At 42.0% G+C, this 19,975-nt stretch overlaps 1 protein-coding gene and 1 pseudogene across 7 annotated transcripts in view; one reads left to right on the top strand and one right to left on the bottom strand.

Annotated features, from left to right (window-relative positions):
• Nucleotides 1–9,975: 9,975 nt before the first annotated feature.
• Nucleotides 9,976–19,975, bottom strand: part of ZBTB35 (zinc finger and BTB domain containing 35) — a 32,584-nt gene continuing 22,584 nt past the window's right edge. For all 7 annotated transcript variants that reach the window (XM_022598123.2, XM_022598113.2, XM_089908827.1 and 4 more), the window contains 2 exons: nt 12,413–12,543; nt 9,976–11,766 (listed from right to left, as the gene is read on the bottom strand). In XM_022598123.2, coding sequence (XP_022453831.1) covers nt 11,080–11,766; nt 12,413–12,543 — 818 coding nt within the window. In that variant the 3' untranslated portion in view covers nt 9,976–11,079. The remainder of the gene's footprint in view (nt 11,767–12,412; nt 12,544–19,975) is intronic.
• On the top strand, nt 14,237–16,392 carry LOC115801619 (actin-related protein 2/3 complex subunit 1A pseudogene; annotated as a pseudogene).

Raw genomic sequence — 19,975 nt, 5'->3', positions numbered from 1 at the left:
TAGTACTTTAAAGAAACAAGTATCTTACAGGCTCGATTATTATTACCATGGTAACATGAGGCGACGTGGGGAGATCTCCTCAAGAACACTTCCTGGATCCAGCCAGGCAGCCTCTCAACAGTGCCAGGCGACTTCTTCAGTTACCATGGCAACCAAAATTAGAAGTGCTTTTGCAACACTAACAGAAACCATCTTTTGAAGCTCTTCTGTGAATCAAATTGAATACTGATGATGCAAACTTGAGTGATACATATTTTTCAAACATTAAAAAAAAATCCTATCGCCATGAACAAATACTCGTTTTAGATTCCCCTTTGCAATCTTGACTTAACTTGGAATCGATTTTTCGGTCTGGTTTTGTTTGTTTCCCTTTTGGATTCCCGCGGCCTCGGGTGCAAAGGCGATTTGTTTAACTTCCAAACTTGTCTGAAATTGCACGGGTGAGAGCTTAGAATGTGGTTCCTTCGCTCTCGGTTTGAAACGGGGTGAGGAATGGGGTGGGGGAGGGTGGGTCTAACAGAGAGCCCTCTTGTCTAATAAAGTCGGGAGGACGAAAACGGGGAGGGGTTGGGGAGACAGGCCGGGAGGGACGCCGGGAGGAGGGAGAGAGAGAAAGGAAGAAAAAAAGTGCAGAGGGCTGAACCTCCGCTACCCTTATTAGGGCTAGGAGCACCTTTATCTGTTGCCTGGACCTCTCCATCAGCTCCGATATTGTGTGAGGCACACAAAGCTGATCGGAGACGGCATTTTAAAGACCCTGTTGCTATCCTCTCCGGGTCGCATCGCCCAATCCTCGAGCTCCTAATATTCCTGAAGGGACCTCAGGGAAGAGGAGACAGGTTCTTCCTTACTTGTACAGTCTTTCAAAAGGAGCGTTTTCCTTTAGGGCGCGTCGTGGCGTGGGTGGTGGTGGAGGGTTCCCTCCTCTGGGCCACAGCCGTTCACTGTCAGTTCCCTCCACTGCCCACTGCCAGCCGGGGTCACGCAGGTCCCCGGCCCTCGATACAAACTCTCGAGCTCTGGGCTTGCGCCCGGGAGCGCTGGTGGCGCGCAGCTGGTGTGCGCGGGGCGAGGCTCAGGGCGCGCCCCCAGACACGGGTGCCCGCACCAAGCCGGGACTCCGGGACACAGGCGCACACGCACCCCGGGCGCACGCCCCCGGGCACGGGCCCCATGCGCCGGCACACCCCGGTCTCCGCCTCCAACGCGCTCTCCTCCCAGGCGCGCTGGGCCTGGGAGGGGGCGCCCCTAAAAAGCACCTAATCTTCTCCTAACCCCAAGTCGCCCACCCCCGCCAGGAGTTGTGTCTTTCTTTCTCCTCGGGTCACGGGGAGGAGAGGCGTCCCTCCTCAGCACCCAGGTCGGCAGCCTGGCGGAGGAAGGGGCTGCCGGGTGGGGTGCTGGCTGCGAACCCCGCAGCCCTCGCTTACCTTGGTGGCGAGCTCCTCTCGCGGAGTCGGCTGCGCGGCGCCCGGCCAGGTGCTCCCGGTGGTTGGCGCGGGCGCGGGCGGTGCATGTGTGTCGGGGCGCCGCGGCCGCGCTGTAGGCTCCCGGAGCTGTCAGGGGTGGCCGACCTGACGGACGGCGGCCGCGGCAAACCCCACCCACCGGCCCGGCCCGGGCTCCTCCGAGGGGACCCAGTCGCCCCGCAGCGTTTCCCGAAGGACCAATCCGGAGCGGGGGGCTGGCCCGGCGGAGGTGGGGGAAGGGGAGGCCCGCGGGGTACCGGGACGCGGGCCTGGACTTCGTAGGTCGGTTTCTATGGCAGCCAGGCGGGAGGGGCTGGAGGGAGTGGGGCGCGCGGCGCGGGGACACCCGTCGCAGACACTCGAGGAGGGGGTTTGGCCCTGCCGCAGAGAGGACGCCTCCTAGAGCACGGATGCGAAGTGGCCACACAGCCGAAAGAGGGTTGACACAGCTCCCAACTCACGCTTCGTACTGAGCCACTCCAGCCTCTGGATAAAAAAGGTTTCCGTGTCCTTGGGAGACAGCGACCCAGTAATCTTCCTAACAGAACGGGGTTTTCTAGCAAACCAGAGTGACGGCTCCTTCAGGTGAGTCTGGCAGGGTTTAGGCTCTGCAGAAATAAGCGCTAATGCCACCCTCAGCGTGGAGTCCTTGCATATGTTAGGCCCTGTTCCTTTGGTGCCACTTAGGCAGTGGACCCCTAACTTCCTGTGTACACCGCAGCTATGACTCTCTGGCTAATGGTAGGTGCCAAATATTTTTCCAGTCTACAAACAAGGAGGGAATGCGATTCACCGAATACTGAAGCATAGAGATGATTTATTGAAGTTCAAGTCCTTCATTTTACAGAGGAGGAAATCGAAGTCGGAGAGGTCAATTAACTTAACAAGGGCCACACAGCTAGTTAATGGCAGAGCCATGATTAGGAGCCCTAAGTCACAGCTCAGTGAACACTCTTTCCTCCTCCTCCTGTTGCGGCATCCTCAATTCATGATTACCAGGGTGTATTTACAAAATCGAAAGAGCTGAGGAGAAAAATAACCTAAGTTTAAAACCCTTTTATGGTAGAAATTAGGGTATCCAAAGATTCCTTTCTTCACTACTTGCCAGGAACTGTGACACTTTCACAAAGAGTAACCGATTAAATCCTCACAATAACCTTTTTAGTTAGGTGCTCTTATTACCATCCCTGTTTTGATAGATGAGGAAACTGAGGCCCAGAAACGTTATTTGACTTGCTCAAGGTCACACGAGTCTGCAGCTCTTCCTTACTACCCTCTGCTGCCTCTTTGTATGATGATTAAAGGGGCCAGAACAGGAAAGACAAGAAATAAAACCTTGGACAGCTCCACAGACTGACCATTGAGATTGGCAGGAAAACCAAGAGAACCTAGAATAATTGCTTCCTTGTTTTGTAAGAGTGGTCATCTACCTGTGTAGGATAAAGGTTCTCTGTGAGAAAAGTGTGACTTTAAAGGGAGGACTTCTCCTCAAAAGACAAAAGGACTTTTTTTAAAAGGAGTAATCTTAATACATGCCGTCAGTCTCTCTAAAACAATAAAATACAGGATAAATCATTGCATATTTTTAAAATATAAAATACTCCTTGAATCCTACAACATGACAATACACAGAGCAGGATTTCATAAAGAAACTGCCTAGATACCAAGAGCCTCAAACTCCCAACCTGACGTGTACTCTGTCATAGGCCCTCCCACCGTGTACGGACCCGTACAGCACCAGAGGGCAAAGCCGATGCTCGATTCTAGAGAATTAAGAGGTTACTGAAAACTTTAGGCTATCATAGAAAAGGAAAACTTAAAACTCAGCCTCAGAAACCACTTCTCTTAAAGTCCATTGGCCAGACTCCATTCCAGGAGCCCCCTATACCCCAATTTCTCTTGCAGACATGCTGCTAGGGCCTGCTCCCTTTCAAATCATAAACCCTTCCTTCATGCCTTCCCTTCCCTTGGGAATCCCGGGATACCCAGCCATACAGGGCTGACCTCATGGTTCAGTTCTCTTCATTTGAAAAAAGTGTTGTTTTTCTCCTAGAAAGGGCCATTCAACAATAGGTTGATTACAATGTAACAGTAATATATAGAGGTTAAAATTTCTTGTTTTGAATAGTATGGGGAAATATTTTCAACATGTTAAGTGAAAGCAAAAGTTACAAAACAGAATGACAGAAATCTGTGATATATATAACTAGAAGGAACTACAACAGACATTGGAAATGTTTTTGGTTATGTGGCAGAATCTCAGGTGATTTAAACGATCTTAATACTTTCCAGTGTTGTTTGCATTTTCTACAATGGGTGTATATGTCAGAGAAAAATTTTAATGTCAGAAAAATATTATTTTCCAAAAGAATTGATGAAACTGTAAGACCTATAAAGACAGTATAGACAGTTTCATGTTATTGCAGAGCTCATTAAAATTTAGTTTGCTAAACCCTGCTCCCTTGTGTTAGCGGAAAAGAAGTCAAAAACATTCTTAGGAACAACTGACTCTAATGCAGGAGGTCCTTGTTCTATACTTTGAGTAACATTGACAGTGGCTAAAAGTGTAGATTCTTGAGTCATAAAGCTACACCTTGACTCGTAGCTCTGTTACTTACTACTTATATGACACTCTGGTTTCAAGCACCTTCTAGTCTGTTTCCTCACCTGTAATCTGGGAGTTGTGAGAATTGAGACAACGTTTCTGGAAAACAGTAAACTAGGTTTTCTTAATCTGGAGTCCATGGGCTCAGGTGGTAGTCAGGAGGACCCCCCCACTGACAATGTATCTGTCTACTCCTTTCATCACAGTCTCTACGTAGCTGGGGCCCTAATGTCAGAACCTCCTCTAATAAATGCCTAATAAATGGTAGCTATTATTTTTATTTCAGGTTTTGAGGGATCTTTCCACCTTTAGTGCTGTTCTAGGGCATATAGGGACATTCTACTCTTATTTTCTGGTCATTAAGTTACCTGATACATAGCATCCCTGTTGAATGTGAACCTGGGCTATTCATGGGGTTTTCCTACCTCCACTCTCCTTCCTCTCTCCTGGTAGGGATATTTGACATATCTTGGGAGCAGACACAGAGCAAAAGTTTTCTAAGACTGCATATTGCTGTAGAGTTGAACCTGTAACTCAAAAGGTATATCCTGTTCCAGGAAAATTTGTTTTATTTATGCTGTTAAGGTTCTGTGTGCTACCCGAGTCTGAGACTTCATGTCTTACAGACACTTCAGAAACATTCTCAGACAATATCTCTTTGAATATGATCCCTGTCCCATGTTTATCTTCCTTTCAGGTTTTCCAGTTGAACATTATGTGTGTCAGACCCCCTCATTCTAGCTCATGCCTTTTTTCATATTTTCCAGATTTTTACCTTCTTTCAGACTCTGGGTAATTTCTTCAGCTCTGTCTTCTATTTCACAAATTCTCTCTGTGCTGTAATTAATCAGCTGTTTAATCTGCACACTGACTTTATAAGCCTTGACAATGCAAATATAATTAGCAAATCAAATTGAATCACTGACAATTAGTATTTATTAAAATCCCTTTTTCCTTAATTTTATAGGAACCTTTAAAGGACTAGTAGTAAAGAAACATTTATCTGAGGTTTATCCATGTATCCTGCTTCCCTTCTTATTTCTGTTAAATTCAAGCAAAATTAAACCAAAAGAATTAAGGCTCGCAGGGCAATTCTGTTTTTAAAAGTTCTCTCTCTCTCTCTCTCGTGCATATGTATATGGACAGATATTCATGTAATGTTAACAATAGTTATTTCTGATTAATGGGTCTTGGAGTAGTTTTTAACTTTATTTTTCTAATATAGGTGAATCTTCTACTTGAGCAAGTATAATTTAACAACAACAACAAAGTAGAAAAAAAGGTTGTAAATTTCAGCAGCTGAGTGAGGTACCACTACTCCTTCTGCCGGTCAGCTTAAATTCTATTGATATACTGCATACTTTAATTCACTTTAGACTTCCCTGCCTCATCATTTAGTCATTAATGTTCAATATTGAGCTTTCTTTCTAAAGGTAAAGTACAACAGAGAAAAGAGAGAGATGTGGGAGGGAGAGGGGGGAGAGAAAAAAACCCCAAATTGTGATCTTGAGATATTTTCATACAAAAAGTTTTCATTTTAAAAGTAATTTTCATTAAAAAATTTGAGTTGCTGAGATTCCCTATAGTAGCAACTATACTCCAAAATTTTGACTATGTAGCCAAGTATAGCAATAAGTGTGATATTTTCTTATAATCAGCACTTGGGTATTATTTACAGTTGGACAGTGAACAGATGAAGGCTTTGGGCCCATTGATCCTGTAGTGAAATTATCTCATGAAAAGTTGTCAGAATCAAATAGTTACTTTTGTTTGATTTTTGTCTTTAGTTTTTCATAAGCACCATTTCAACTGGACTAGGGTTCTGAACCCCTATTATTCCCTCCATAGTGTTTCATAGCTGTATCTAATTGATAACTATTATTTCAGAGGACACAGTTACTGCTCTAATATGGGTGGTCTACCAAACTCCCAACCAGTTAATGATCTAGCTCTTCTTAGGTGAATTCATACATTGACATTTGCTCCTCAGCAGATAATTCGCTATTGTTTTGTCTCTAAAGTATATTTGAGTTACCCAGTGGAAGCAAAATTTTTCAATTATTGTGATTTTCCAGTTTCTAATTTCTTATTCTCTAACATTTCATGTCTTTGTGGCATTTTCATTTCAGAAACATTATAAAGGCAATTCATTACTGAGAATACGTAGAATGCTCTTGAAACAAAAAAATCCAAGACTGTTGTCTTAGTCCAGTCCATTACGTGAATAGTAAACATGAACAACAAGTAACAAGATATTTTGAGTAGCACCTGACTACGCTACAAAAAAAGAAGAGACCCTCAAAACAAGTTAGTGCCACTGGCTAGTCATTTGTGCTTCCTTTAAGTACTCTGTGTCAGCCATTCTCCAGGTGTGGTTCCAGGACTAAACCCAGTGTATTACCTGGGAAGGTTAGGAATGCAAATTCTTGGGTCCTTACCCAGACCAATTGAATTGTGCGTTTTAACAAAATGCTGATGCACGCTGTTGTTGCAGAACCATTGCCTAGATGGTGTGGTCTCAAGGCAAGGAGACTGGCAAGGAGCTACCAAAAGGCAATTTGCTCCATGTGTTTTGCCACCTTTTCTGATCTCCTGTTCCCCCACCCCAACCCCATCAAGGGCTGATGTAAATTACAAAAGGAAAATGGGTGTTTGACTTATGCTCTGTGCAATCCAATATTGTCAGCCACAAACAGATCTCATACAGAGGTAACTGTATTTTAGTGATCAAGGGTGTAGTCTGTGGAGTCTAACTCCCTGGTTTCAAATATTGGCTCCACTTTCTACCAGCTATTTCTCATCTCCTCCTCTTAGTTTCCTCTATTTGTAAAATGATAGCTAATAATGTTAATTACCTCATGAGGTCATTGAGATGATTAAATGTAAAGTGCTTGGCATATAATAAGTGATTCACAAATGACGCTATTGTTACAAGATTTTTCTCTCCTAGGCTGTATTTTGGTACAAATATCAAGGTGGGCATCACTTCAGTTGTATGTGTCATATTTAGTGTCGTATTAGGTTGTGGGAGAGTTAAGGAGAAAAAAATTATGAATTCACATGCTGCCTTCCTACGTACCATGTCAACAGAACTAATGAAGTAACATTTATAGAACATGTACTAGTTTTAAGATATTCTGTAAATTCAGCATACATTTATGATAATGACAGCCTCTACATTTATGGTTCTAAAGCAGTACACTTCTAGGCCTCCAAATATAATGGATCTCAGTAACTGATGGTGATAGTTTTAATTCCTTCTGCTTCTCACTTGAATCCTTTATGACAAATTCTTTAAGAGCCATGGCACAGCTCAGCACATTACACATGAAAAACATTCAGCTTAGGTTTCTCTCTCCTGATATAACAAACACAGTGGTTAGTGTTAATAAATTCAAAGCTATTATGTTACCTCCAACAAAATCAGGCTAAACTTTTAAGAGGTCATTTACTTGTAATTTTACATGACAGTTATAAAACTGTTTCCATGTGAACACTTTAAAGACCATTTGTTTGGTCTTTAATTGTTCATTTGTTCGTTTAGAACAATCAACCCATGTTGAAGATGTGCATTAAAATCCACTTGATTTACTGGTTGACACTTTATCTACATCTAGGCCTCAGTCAATACTGTTTGCTTATTCAAAGTATAAAGTGGGTAATTAGAAGACTCTCATGGACTTCTTTAATCTTGAAATATTACTTCAAAACTGAATGTAGTTGGAGAAGCACTTACCTTTCCATGAAAATATTTCTACTTTCAATAGTAGGAGGATGGCAGCCTTTTTAAATGGTAAGACTGTAAGATCCTTCTGTTTTGGTACATATCCAAAAGATTTCTAGATTTTAAATGTATTGACATGAGGGTTCAGTTAGTTTTCCTTTGAATCTCAGATGATACATACGGTATAATAAAAAAGTTATGTATTCAGTCTTTGTCTCTGGTTCCTGGCACTAAGCTCCTAGAACCCTGGCAATTTCCTGAGTTACGTCTTTTGTTATTCCTAACAAGCCCATACCTGAGTTTATGTAATGAGGTGACTTTAGGCTCTGGTCACTAGAGGAATCAACCATATGAATCAGAGGGCTAGAACTATCAGCCTCACCCCCAAGATCTCTAGGGAAGTAGGAGGGACTGGAGAGAGTTCAATAATCAATGGCCAATAACTTAATCATGTCTAGGTAATGAAACTTAAGTAAACAATGTTAAAGGAGCATCTGGGTAAACACACCCATGTGCTGGGAGGGTGCAGCACCAGGACAGGACAGGGAAGTGCTGCACACTTCTCCCCCCAGCTTTGCCCTATGCATGTCCTTCCTCCCATCTGTTCCTGGTTTGTATCCTTTATAATAAAACTACACTCCTAAGTACAGTGCTTTCCTGAATTCTGGGTCATTCTAGAACATTATTGAACCTGGGAAGGGGTGGGAACACCTAATTTGTAGTTGGCCAGGCAGAAGTGTGGGTACCCTGGGGACTCTATTGTCAGCTGGTGTCTGAAGTGGGGGCAATCTTGTGGTACTTCTAACTTCTGGAATCTATGTTAACTCTTGGTACTGTCAGAATTGAAGGAAACCCAGTTGGTGTCAGATAATCAAAGAACTGCTGTTGAACAGTGGAGTAGGGGAGATAGAAGAGGCTCTCCTATCATTCTCCAGAGCTCTTGGGATTCCTATGATGACCAATGTCTGGCACTACTGCCCAGGTGTCACACTGTAGACCTAGCTAAAAACTCCAGTAGGAGTAAAGTGAGAGGAACAAAATACCCAGTTCAGTACTTCAATATACATCATGGTTTTTAATAGCTGTTACCGTAAAATGCTTTATGAACTGCCAAGTCCTAGTCAACCTAAGGTTTACCACCAGTGGGTAGCTTTCTCTCTTCTGCAATCAAATTTACTGGCATTTGGAGCACACTGATACAGCCTTCACTTTTGGGAAAAGTAAAATGAACTATACCTGTCCCTCAAACCTGTTCTGAAAGGCCTTGCCAAATCTAAAAACTCAAATGATAATTTTAATGCTTTGCTGTGCCTTTGTCCCTGATCTCTACCTTGTGGTCAGGGCTCTAGAAAGATTATGTTTAAAAATAAACCTTGTTTCATACCTTGGCTTAAGGGCACAGCATGAGCTATTTTCAGCATTCAAAATTCACTAGATACTAACTAATAATTTATATACTTGAGACCACAGTTATGTCAGGAATGTAAACATTTCTTTAAACTACAACTAACTCAGGAACATGGACATCTTAAGGCAAACTGAAAAATTCAATATGATATAATTCTATCATTAGTATTTTCTGACTTCAAAAAAAGAAAAAATATATATATATATAAATAAAAATATAAGCTTTGTAGCAGATACCCAACTGCCAAAGAGAACAGACTTGGAAATGTTCATACACTTTGATCCTAAAATAAAAACCACCTTCTAATTCCTATTATCTTTAAATCCATGACTTCTCCAGTTGTGTAAAGCCATCCTCTTCAGTAATTTCATAAAATGTGATACCATTTAACATCAGCATTACTAAAAGTCATGTTGAATTGATCTTTTAAATTTAACACACTAGTAAGTGGAGAAAGTATTTTTAAAATAGGCTGTACTAAAATCCCATTGGCTATTGTGCTCCACCATACAGAAGAGCAAATATCAACCTCTTCCTCCTTCCTCTTTTGAACTGATTTTTGGGGACTGGAGATGTGTACTGAGAATTTTATATCTCAATTCGTGTTATCAGTCATGTTAATACAGATGAGAAGACATCTCTGGCCACAAACCAACTTCCACACTGGTAAGGTGAAAAAAGAGTCATGAACACATAATTTTAAAGTTTACTTTAAAAATGTAAATATCTCCCAATATTTAACAGGTAAAGAAAATAGCATATTGGTGTATGTGGTTGTTATATTTTATTTTCCAAGTAATACTGATTAAAAATATTTACACACCTACTTTTAAGTCCACAGTTTAGCACTCTTATTTGTATGGCTTTAAAAGTTATAGCACAAGATCTTTACATTAAGGATTGGGGAAAAAGATTCATTCAAAACAAAGCCTAATATATTATATACATGTTTTTTCTCTGTACTTTTAAATACATTAATTTTTAAGTGATGCTCATCTTTTTTTTCATCTGGTGGTAAAATACTAGTGCAACTTTTCATCAAAATAAAGTTTACCACAGATATAAGTGAATTTTCCCAATTGAAAATGGCCCTTCAGCCGCCACTGAATGAAATTTCTCAATCTAACTGAAGTGAAAAAGAACCGGTAGCTGTCACTGTAAGGAAAATACCGAGTGCTATAGCATGACCTACATTGCTCCTTGCAACACAAACTCTGAAAGACCCAGAGGCGCTTTACAGAAGTTTAGTTGAATTTGAAAAGGCACATGGGTGTGGTTGGTTTTTAAACATTCTAGAAATTTGCCGCCACCACCACCGTTTCTGTTGCAGAGATGACATCTGTGACTGTCAGGGTAGACAAGAGTGTTGTTCAAGCTAAAGAAAGCCAGAAGCCAAAATTTAACTGCACAGTAACAATGCACTTTTCTTCATGCAGCCTTGTGTTTCCTATATATTCAAATATTTCTAACATGCATTAGAATACATAAACTTGTATTCTAATGATTTTACGTTTGATTTTACAATATGGGGAAAAAAAAAACTTGAGGAAGGACATGACTGGGCAGAGAGAGAAAGGAGAACCCTTACCACAATGAAAATAGATACATTCGTACCCAACTGTATAATAAGAATATAATCCATTTCAGTTTTCCAGAAATATACTTCTCAAAGCTTCCCATTCACTTATGGAAAAGATCCCTCCTCTGTGGCATCAAGTGGGGGAAAATCAGTTTGTTTCAATAGAAACAGTTCAACACAACAGGAAAGAGCTTAACTTTGGTCCACATGTCTGTTAGCTTAAGGACAGTCACACTGCCCATCATCAGTTCAAAAACTCAACACATAAATTTAAAAATATATTCATTTGTTATTTCATTCTAAAACTGGCATAGGTGTTCTGTTCTCATTTTCTGACTTTTCAGCTTGGGAATCCACTGTTGATTTGGTCTCTAAACCCTCAGCATCTTCGTGATCTTCTCTAGCCGCCGCCGCAGCATCTGCTTGGGTAGGCTCTCTCTCCTCTTGGTTCATGATTTCAGGGGTCACTTGATCCAAGTCTGCTTCTAGAAGCTCAGTTTGTACTTCCATTGGCATCTGATTTACCCGTTCAACATGCAGCTCCTCTACATGTACTTCGGTACCTTCTTCAGTCTGAATTCGACCCACTTCTAGATAACTTACCTGGACCTGTTCTGGAAGCTCGTTCATATGTGAATCGTGCACTTGGCTGTCCTGGAGCAGATCTGGGTGGACCTGTTCCACAGTCACTTGTGCCGAATCCACTTGAACCTGAAGCAATGGTAACACGTGCACCTTCCCAACTTGTTCTATAATAGTCATTGATGTCACAGGTTCAGTTTGCACACGTGTTTCTACTGAAAGAACTTCTTCAGTTACTAGACGCTCTGAAATATTATGAGCATCACTGAGATGCCTCCTTAATTCATTTCCTTGCATAAACCACAAGTCACACAAAGTGCAATGGTTGGGTTTATCTCCAGTGTGTATTACCAAGTGATCTTTGAACTGGTCCCAGCTGTTAAACACACTATTACAGACCTGAAATAACCAAACATTTGGTGTTAACACTTATATTCAAACTGAAGGAAATATGGATGCATTTATTCTCTATAAGAAAAAAGTTGAAGATTTTTCTGAAAATGTTATAAATATGACATGTGTAACATAGTCTAAGGGAATTTCATAATTCTTTTGTTTATTTGATCTTTTACCTGATTAGCTAACAACTTAAATCCTTTTGGGGAAACATTTTAATATTGCCTATATTAAAGGACTATAAAGTAACACTATTATAATTTCTTCCGTGATATCAACATTAAGAACAATTTCACCATGTGGGATAAATACACACTAATCATGGAAGAGCTGCCAATTATAGCTGGTCTGCCTCCTCCACCCCACTCCTGAATTCTAATGATTGTTCTATAGTTAAGAATAACCATAGTTTCAGACTATGTTACTTAGGACATAGTTTTATTGACATTGGTATCATCTAGGGTTGGGTAAAAACAACAACTACTACTATTACTATACCCCCTTATGAAAGCAGGACAATGATGTTCTTTACTCTCATTTCTTTCTAAAGTTGTCAGCTCTATACCTTTGCTCTAGGTCTGTCACCCTTCACTTCTAATGATTTCAAACGCAGACTCCTTTGCTAAGGACGGAATACACCCACACATACCTGACATTCATAAAGCTTCTTTCTTCCCTTTTTTGCCCCCACTCCAGTCTGGCATGCAGTCAGGTGACATTTGAGGGTGCTATTTCTAGCAAATCGTTCATGACAATTTGGACATTCAAAAGGTTTTTCACCTGTTAGAATAGGAAAAAAATCATATTGACAAATTAAGAAAAACAGAAAATGCAAAAAGTTTTTTCTTTTTGGTTAATTCTAATAGCACCTTCTTGAAAGAAGGATCAGAATTTATAACTCAGATGTTTCCACCACATCCAAAAAACTATTCTAAGAGGTGGAAATAGTAAGTTTTTAATGATTCTTGTAATTATATCTGTGCTCTGGCAAAGAAATAAAATTTGGATCTGAATATTGTTCCACGTTTTTGCATTTCTTAAAAAATTGTATATTTTCCCTTAGATAAAAATCAAGGTCAATTTCCTTTTTGGGGACATGCATCCCTCTCCATTCCACAAGCATTTTTTGAGCAATTATTGTGTTGCCAGGCCACGTGCTAGGTAATGAAGATAAACTGTCCTTGTTTTTAAAAACTTCATATCATAGGCCAGAGTATTTCAGGAAGGTGAAATACAGGAACATAAACAAATGCAATGCACCACAGAAGGCCTGTTACAGAGAAGAGGGCAATGGGAAATGGGACTGCAGCAGTACAGAGGAGGAGAGTGATGAATTCTGCCTGGAGTGGAATGAGCGAAGGACAGGAAAGAAGTAGGTTATTCTAGGCAGAGGCACAGAAGTGTAAAACAGCATGGCAGGTGAGGGGTAAGGAGGGAGGTGTCATACTGACTCCCAGATCTCTGGCTTAGAATACCAACCAGAATAAAGAACAGAGAAGTCCCAGTAGGTTTGGAGTGGGATGTGCTAGGGAAGATTATAAATTCATTTTTGAGTCAGTGAGTCTGAGGTACTCAAAGTGGAAAATCTGGTAGATAGTTACATAGACAAATCTGGAGCTAAACAGAGGGTGGACTGACATACAGATACAGAATCCAATAAAACATCCAGTTAAAACAGCAGGTAGATGAAGCAAGCAAAGAAAAAAAGAATAGCCAGAAGTAGAAGGAAAGAACACTGAGGAAAATTAAGAAAGAAATTTCAGGAAGATGAGGTAATAAACAGCGCCTAACTGAACAGAAAGATCAGGTAGGATAACAACAGGGGATTGGAATAACTCTAGCAAGAACACTGTGAGTGGTATGGTGGAATCAGAAGCCACACTACAGTGGGATAAGGGAGCATGAGTGAGGCAAGTTAATGGAAACTGTCAGTACAGAAATTCTTTCAAGAAGGCTTGGAAGTAAAGAGGAGACGTGGCTAGAGGGGGACATGTCAATAAGAGGTTCTCTAAGCCAGAAGAGAGTCATTACTTATTTGCTGAAGGAGAAGGAACCAATGGAGAAGGAGAGAGTAGTAGGAATGACAGATGAAACATGGTCTTGGAGGAGACATCAAGGTGTGGGATTCAGGATTGGCCTTGAAGAAAAGGGAAATATCTTTCTCTGTAATAAAACAGAAGGAGACAACGAGGAACCACATAGTTTACAACACAGCTAGGTTGGGGGTAGGAAGTCAGATAAACATGTCACCTGCTGGGGTGGGGTGTGGGCAGAGGTCTTGAGTGCTGCACTGAAGGTCTGGAATGCCAATTAGGAAAGGAAAGATATAAATCAGACACCAAAAGGCCTAACTTAAGGTCTGATAAGAATTTTTTCCAGCAGTGCTCAGCAGGGAGCAGAAGTAAATGACTGCAATAATTAATTCCAGGATGTAGGGTTCAAAAGCCAAAGGGAGCAGGGCCTCGGTCCTCCGCCCGCGCCTGCCGGAGCCTGTTCGCGTTGACTGACCAGAGTCCGCAAATTCAACGCTCCGAGCCTGTTCGGACGGCCCCGACCCCCAGCTTTCTGTCCTTCGAAGGCACTAAGGATAATGTCCCTGCGTCAGTTTTTACTAGAGCCAATCACCTGTCATGCCTGGAACAGGGATCGTACCCAGATTGCCCTTAGCCCCAATAACCACGAAGTCCACATCTATGAGAAGAACGGGAGCCAGCGGGTGAAAGCTCATGAACTCAAGGAGCACAGTGGACACATCACAGGTAACGACTGGGCTCCCAAGAGTGACCGTGTCGTCACTTGTGGGGCTGACCGCAATGCCTACGTGTGGAGTCAGAAAGACGGTGCCTGGAAGCCGACCCTGGTGATCCTGAGAATTAACCGTGCAGCCACTTTTGTCAAGTGGTCCCCGCTACAGAACAAATTTGCTGTGGGCAGCAGAGCACGACTCATTTCTGTTTGTTACTTTGAGTCCGAAAATGACCGGTGGGTAAGCAAGCACATTAAAAAACCCATTCGCTCCACGGTCCTCAGCTTGGACTGGCATCCCAACAACGTCTTGCTGGCAGCAGGATCCTGTGATTTGAAAGGCAGAGTGTTTTCTGCCTACATTAAAGAAGTGGATGAGAAGCCAGCCAGTACACCCTGGGGCAGCAAGATGCCTTTTGGTCAGCTGATGTCAGAGTTTGGTGGCAGTGGCACTGGCGGCTGGGTGCACGGGGTCAGCTTCTCCGCCAGCGGGAGCCGCCTGGCCTGGGTCAGCCACGACAGCACAGTGTCCGTTGCCGATGCCTCAAAAAGTGTGCCGGTCTCAACTCTGAAGACAGAGTTCCTGCCCCTCCCGAGTGTGCGCTTCGTCTCGGAGAACAGCGTCGTGGCCGCCGGCCGTGACTGCTGCCCCATGCTCTTTAGCTGCGCCGACCGCGGCTGCTTGACCTTCGCCTCCAAGCTAGACATCCCGAAACAGAGCATCCAGCGCAACATGTCGGCCACGGAGCGCTTCCTCAACATGGACAAGCGGGCCACGACCGAGGACCGCAACACGGCCCTGGAGACGCTGCACCAGAACAGCATCACTCAAGTGTCTATTTATGAGGTGGACAAGCAAGATTGTCGCAGATTTTGCACTACTGGTATCGATGGAGCCATGACCATTTGGGATTTCAAGACCTTAGAGTCTTCTATCCAGGGCCTTCGGATAATGTGAAGCTAAGCGAGCCTCCTAGATCCACCATGAGGACGGACAGGCTGCGCCGGGCAGCTGCGCCATTTGCATCATGGGCAGGAGAGCCGGCCGCCAGGAAACACTGAAGACACATATGGCGCAAACCTTGTTGTGTGTTTTGTTTGAGGATAATTGGTGAAAGTGTTGGCTTTTTAAAGAGCAGCAGTGATTTGGGTTTTGTTTTTTTGTTTTGCTATTTCATTCCATTCTTGACCAAAGCTTCTCTTTAAGTAGTTTATTATGGAAAATTATCACACTAACTTAAAGGAAGGGGTGGGGGAGGTATGTAAATTGTCCGCTAAAAAATTAAATAAAAATACTGAATGTGGAAAGGGGTATGAAAGACAGGAAGGCTAAATGAGGTAGACGCCCACAGTCAAAGTAAGGAAAGCAGTGAGAATTCAAGAGACAGGATGATGCTTGTAGAGAACAGGACTAAGATTTCAGAGGTGGAACCTCAGTGATGATCTGGTCCTAGCATGACCCTCATACTCACGTGGAACAGACACAGTCAAGTAACTCTGAGCTGTGTTTTATCCCTGACAAAACAATTATAGCTTATTTTTTATATAATTTTCATGAGATGAAAAAATTAATTTGAGAGAGAAGACCTAATCACCTAGAATTATTGTTGGCACAGAAACTCCTTTACAACTCCCCAAATGTTGGGAGATACTGCTAACTAGAATAGTTTTAATAGTGTATAATTTTTCACTATAAATGAAGCCTACAGCTGAAAATTTTCATAACCTCTTTAAAGGGCAACTTGATAATATTTGCCAAGATTTACAATGCACATATTCTGTGACTTGGCAATTCTGCTGTCAAAAATTAAGTTATTTGAACATGTACACAAAGATTATGTACAGGTGTGTTTATTGCAGCACAGTGTGTAATAGTAAAAGACTAGCAACAACCTAAAAGTGTATCCACAGGAGTGGTTAAGTAAATTATGGCATACCCAAACACTGAAATACCACGCAGCCACAGTGAAAAAAATTAAGTAGATTCATGAATGTTTCACACATTAAAAAGAGTTCAAGATAAATTAAATGGCGTAACATTGTATTGCATGCTCCTGTTTGTTTGTTTCAAAACGTCTGTGTGTGTCTGTTTATGGTTACTTGAAAATGCAAAGAATATATCTGGAAGGACAAATAAGAAAACAATGTCAGTAACTGCTTCTGGGGATATCTATTTAAGTAGGAAAGAGATTCACTTTTCAGTGCACATCTTCTGAGCTTCTGCTATTTAAAAAATTAGTTTAATAAGCCCAATAAAATCTAGGAATTGTAAGAGATTGATTATACTTTAGATGTGTAGAAAGTACAGTCTTCCAAATGCTTTTATCATTTTCTCTTATTTGTCACAACCCTGTAAAGTAGGCGTCATTATTCTTATTTACACAGACAAGGAAAGAGGCCCAAAGATAAAGTTCATCAAGCTGACAAATGTCAGAACTGGAGCCTGGGAATTCCCTGGCGGTCCAGTGGTTAGGACTTGGCAATTTCACTGCCAGGGCCAGGGTTCAATCCCTGGTCAGGGAACTAAGATCCCGCGAGCTGTGCAGTGTGGCCCAAAAAAAAAAAACAAAACAAAAAAAACTGGAGCCTGAATCTAATTATGGTTTCTGGACCCAGATTTTTTCCTACAATTCCACACTACCTCTCTGGGCAACTAGAGAACAATTACTTGAAAACATGGTTACAGGTCATCTTTGGATTCTTTCACATGCGGTGTTCCACAGGCATATCTGTCAATATATCTGGCTCTCTCCCCCCACCCACAAATCTTACCCTTCTATATTTTTCTTTCTAAATTAATAAACTTCCAATCATGTAGCCACCCAAATCAGAAAGCTGGGAGTCACCTTCTCTTTTACCCCTACATCTCACCAATCACCAAACCCTGTTGATTCTGCCTACTTAATGTTGTATCTCCAACCCTTTTTCACTATTACTGCCTTTATTCAATCCCCCATCCTTGTTTAGGTTACTCCAACAGCCTTCGAATTAGGCCCAGTAGGCTTCACCCACTCCAATCTATCCTGCCAGTTCTCTCTCTCTAAAGCATAAATTTAATCAGAAAACTCCCTGGCTTAAATTTCTTTAAAGTGATCCAGAGTCTTTCAAGATAAAAATCCAAACTCATTTACAGCACTTAAATGAAAATAACTACATGATCTTAGCCTCATCTCCCATCACTTTCTCTCTCGTCCTTGAACCACTGGGAGATCGTCCATGATGCCTAAGTGCACGCCACATGGTCAGCCCTCCAAACTCTTTAGCTGCATCTCCTGGCATTCGGACCCAATCCTCCAGACATAACAACCTGCTAGCAAGTACTCCAAATGAGTGACTTATCTCTCCTCTATGTCTGTGTACACTTAATTTCTTTTGTCTGGAACGTTTATCTCCTGGCTAACTCCTTTTCCTTTGGGAGTCATAGGGTAAACCCTCTAGGAAGCCATCCTTGTCTCTTTCATCATAAACAGCACAAGCAGGCATTCCCATAAGACTCTGTGCTTACCTCTATCAGCACTTAGCTGATTGTGCCTGCTTGTCTCCCCTAACGTAACTTTGAACTCGTTGAAGGCAGGGACTCTAAAATTTATCTCCATGACCTAGCAGGCTGGCATTATCATCACTATTTTCCAAATGGAAACAAAGTAATTCAGGACAAGTAACAGCCAAAATTTTGCAAATCAAGCGTGGATTACTGTGCATGCTTTAAGAACATACAAGAAACCAAAGCACTAAACTAATAAAAGTATACAAAATATGAAATTGAGGGGGGTGTATTATGTATATGTTGAGAGTAGGAAACAGGAACGGGACCATTTATCTTTACACTTAGTTTGTTATAAGTGAAAAATGATCCACCCTTTATTAACACAAACACAATTAAAAACTGTTTCCTGGGGGCTTCCCTGGTGGCGCAGTGGTTGAGAATCTGCCTGCCAATGCAGGGGACACGGGTTCGAGCCCTGGTCTGGGAAGATCCCACATGCCGCAGAGCAACTGGGCCCGTGAGCCATAACTACTGAGCCTGCGTGTCTGGAGCCTGTGCTCCGCAACAAGAGAGGCCGCGATAGTGAGAGGCCCGCGCACCGTGATGAAGAGTGGCCCCCGCTCGCCAACTAGAGAAAGCCCTCGCACAGAAGCGAAGACCCAACACAGCCAAAAATAAATAAATTTATTAAAAAAAAAAAAAAAAAACTTATGTTCCTCTTGAATTTACTAAATCACTGATCACATATGCTACTCTCTTGTGACTAATTACTAGTACAATAATTGATCGAGGTTAAAAAAGACAATAAAAGTTCAGTTTGCTTTACATACTAAACTGTTCCTTCAAAGGGCATCTGGTTCTGTAATTTGTAACAACTACTTGACTAAGTTACTTAAGTTATCTCACATCATTTTGAAGGGAAACACAGACATAAAACATAACGTGGGGCTTCCCTGGTGGCGCAGTGGTTAAAAATCCGCCTGCCAATGCAGGGGACACGGGTTCAAGTCCTGGTCCAGGAAGATGCCACATGCCGTGGAGCAACTAAGCCCGTGCACCACAACTACTGAGCCTGCGCTCTAGAGCCTGTAAGCCACAACTACTGAGCCCGTGTGCTGCAACTACTGAAGCCCGTGCGCCTAGAGTCCTTGCTCTGCAACAAGAGAAGCCACCGCAATGAGAAGCCTGCGCACCGCAACGAAGAGTAGCCCCCGCTCGCCACAACTAGAGAAAGCCCGTGTGCAGCAACGAAGACCCAACGCAGCCAAAAATGGATAAAATAAATAAATTTTTAAAAAAAAACATAATGTGATTCAGCTCTATACTTTTCTGCTCAATCCAAAAGACAATGTGCAGGGCTTGGAAAGCATATTTAAAAACTTCCAAAATGGTTTGCGTTGTCCTATTTTCAAACAGGTAAGTCACTAGGTAGTGACAATTGTTTCTACTTTCACACTGATAGGAAATAATATAGAAGTGATTATCTGTTGGGGTACTGGAAACTCCTATCAAAGTGTGCTAGTCACCAAGTAACATTTATTTACTAAGTTGTGCTGCAGGTACACCAATGCTTTTGCAAAACTAATCCACAGTTACCACAAACATGTTCATCAGAAGACCGTTAACATAGGTGCTTATTTGTTTTTTAAGGACTAAAAACTATACCTTTAGGCAGTTTCCAAATATACAACAGGTCTTTACATATAATGTTTGTAAAACCAGAAGGCATTTCCCCCAAAGATTTCATGAATGCCTATTAGTTACCCCAAATTAGTTACCTTAAAGCCTTCTAAATTCATAGTAAGCCTTTAAGTAAATTAGGAGATTCCCTTGCTGTTCACTTATTTATCCAGTTCCTGAGTATTACTAACAAGGGTTTGAATAGTGAGGGATCCCACACTATTTGAATCTATGTTTTCTCAGTTTCAAGCAGTATGTAGCAAGCAACTCTGGACAGCAAGGGATCTACGAAAAAATTTC

Source organism: Delphinapterus leucas, chromosome 3 (assembly GCF_059928025.1).
Source record: "Delphinapterus leucas isolate spDelLeu-1000000601 "Yukka" chromosome 3, BTC_Dleu_Yukka2, whole genome shotgun sequence".
NCBI classification, from domain to species: Eukaryota; Metazoa; Chordata; class Mammalia; order Artiodactyla; family Monodontidae; genus Delphinapterus; species Delphinapterus leucas.
Note: the sequence above shows the minus strand (reverse complement) of the source record. Positions and strands in the feature narration are given on the sequence as shown.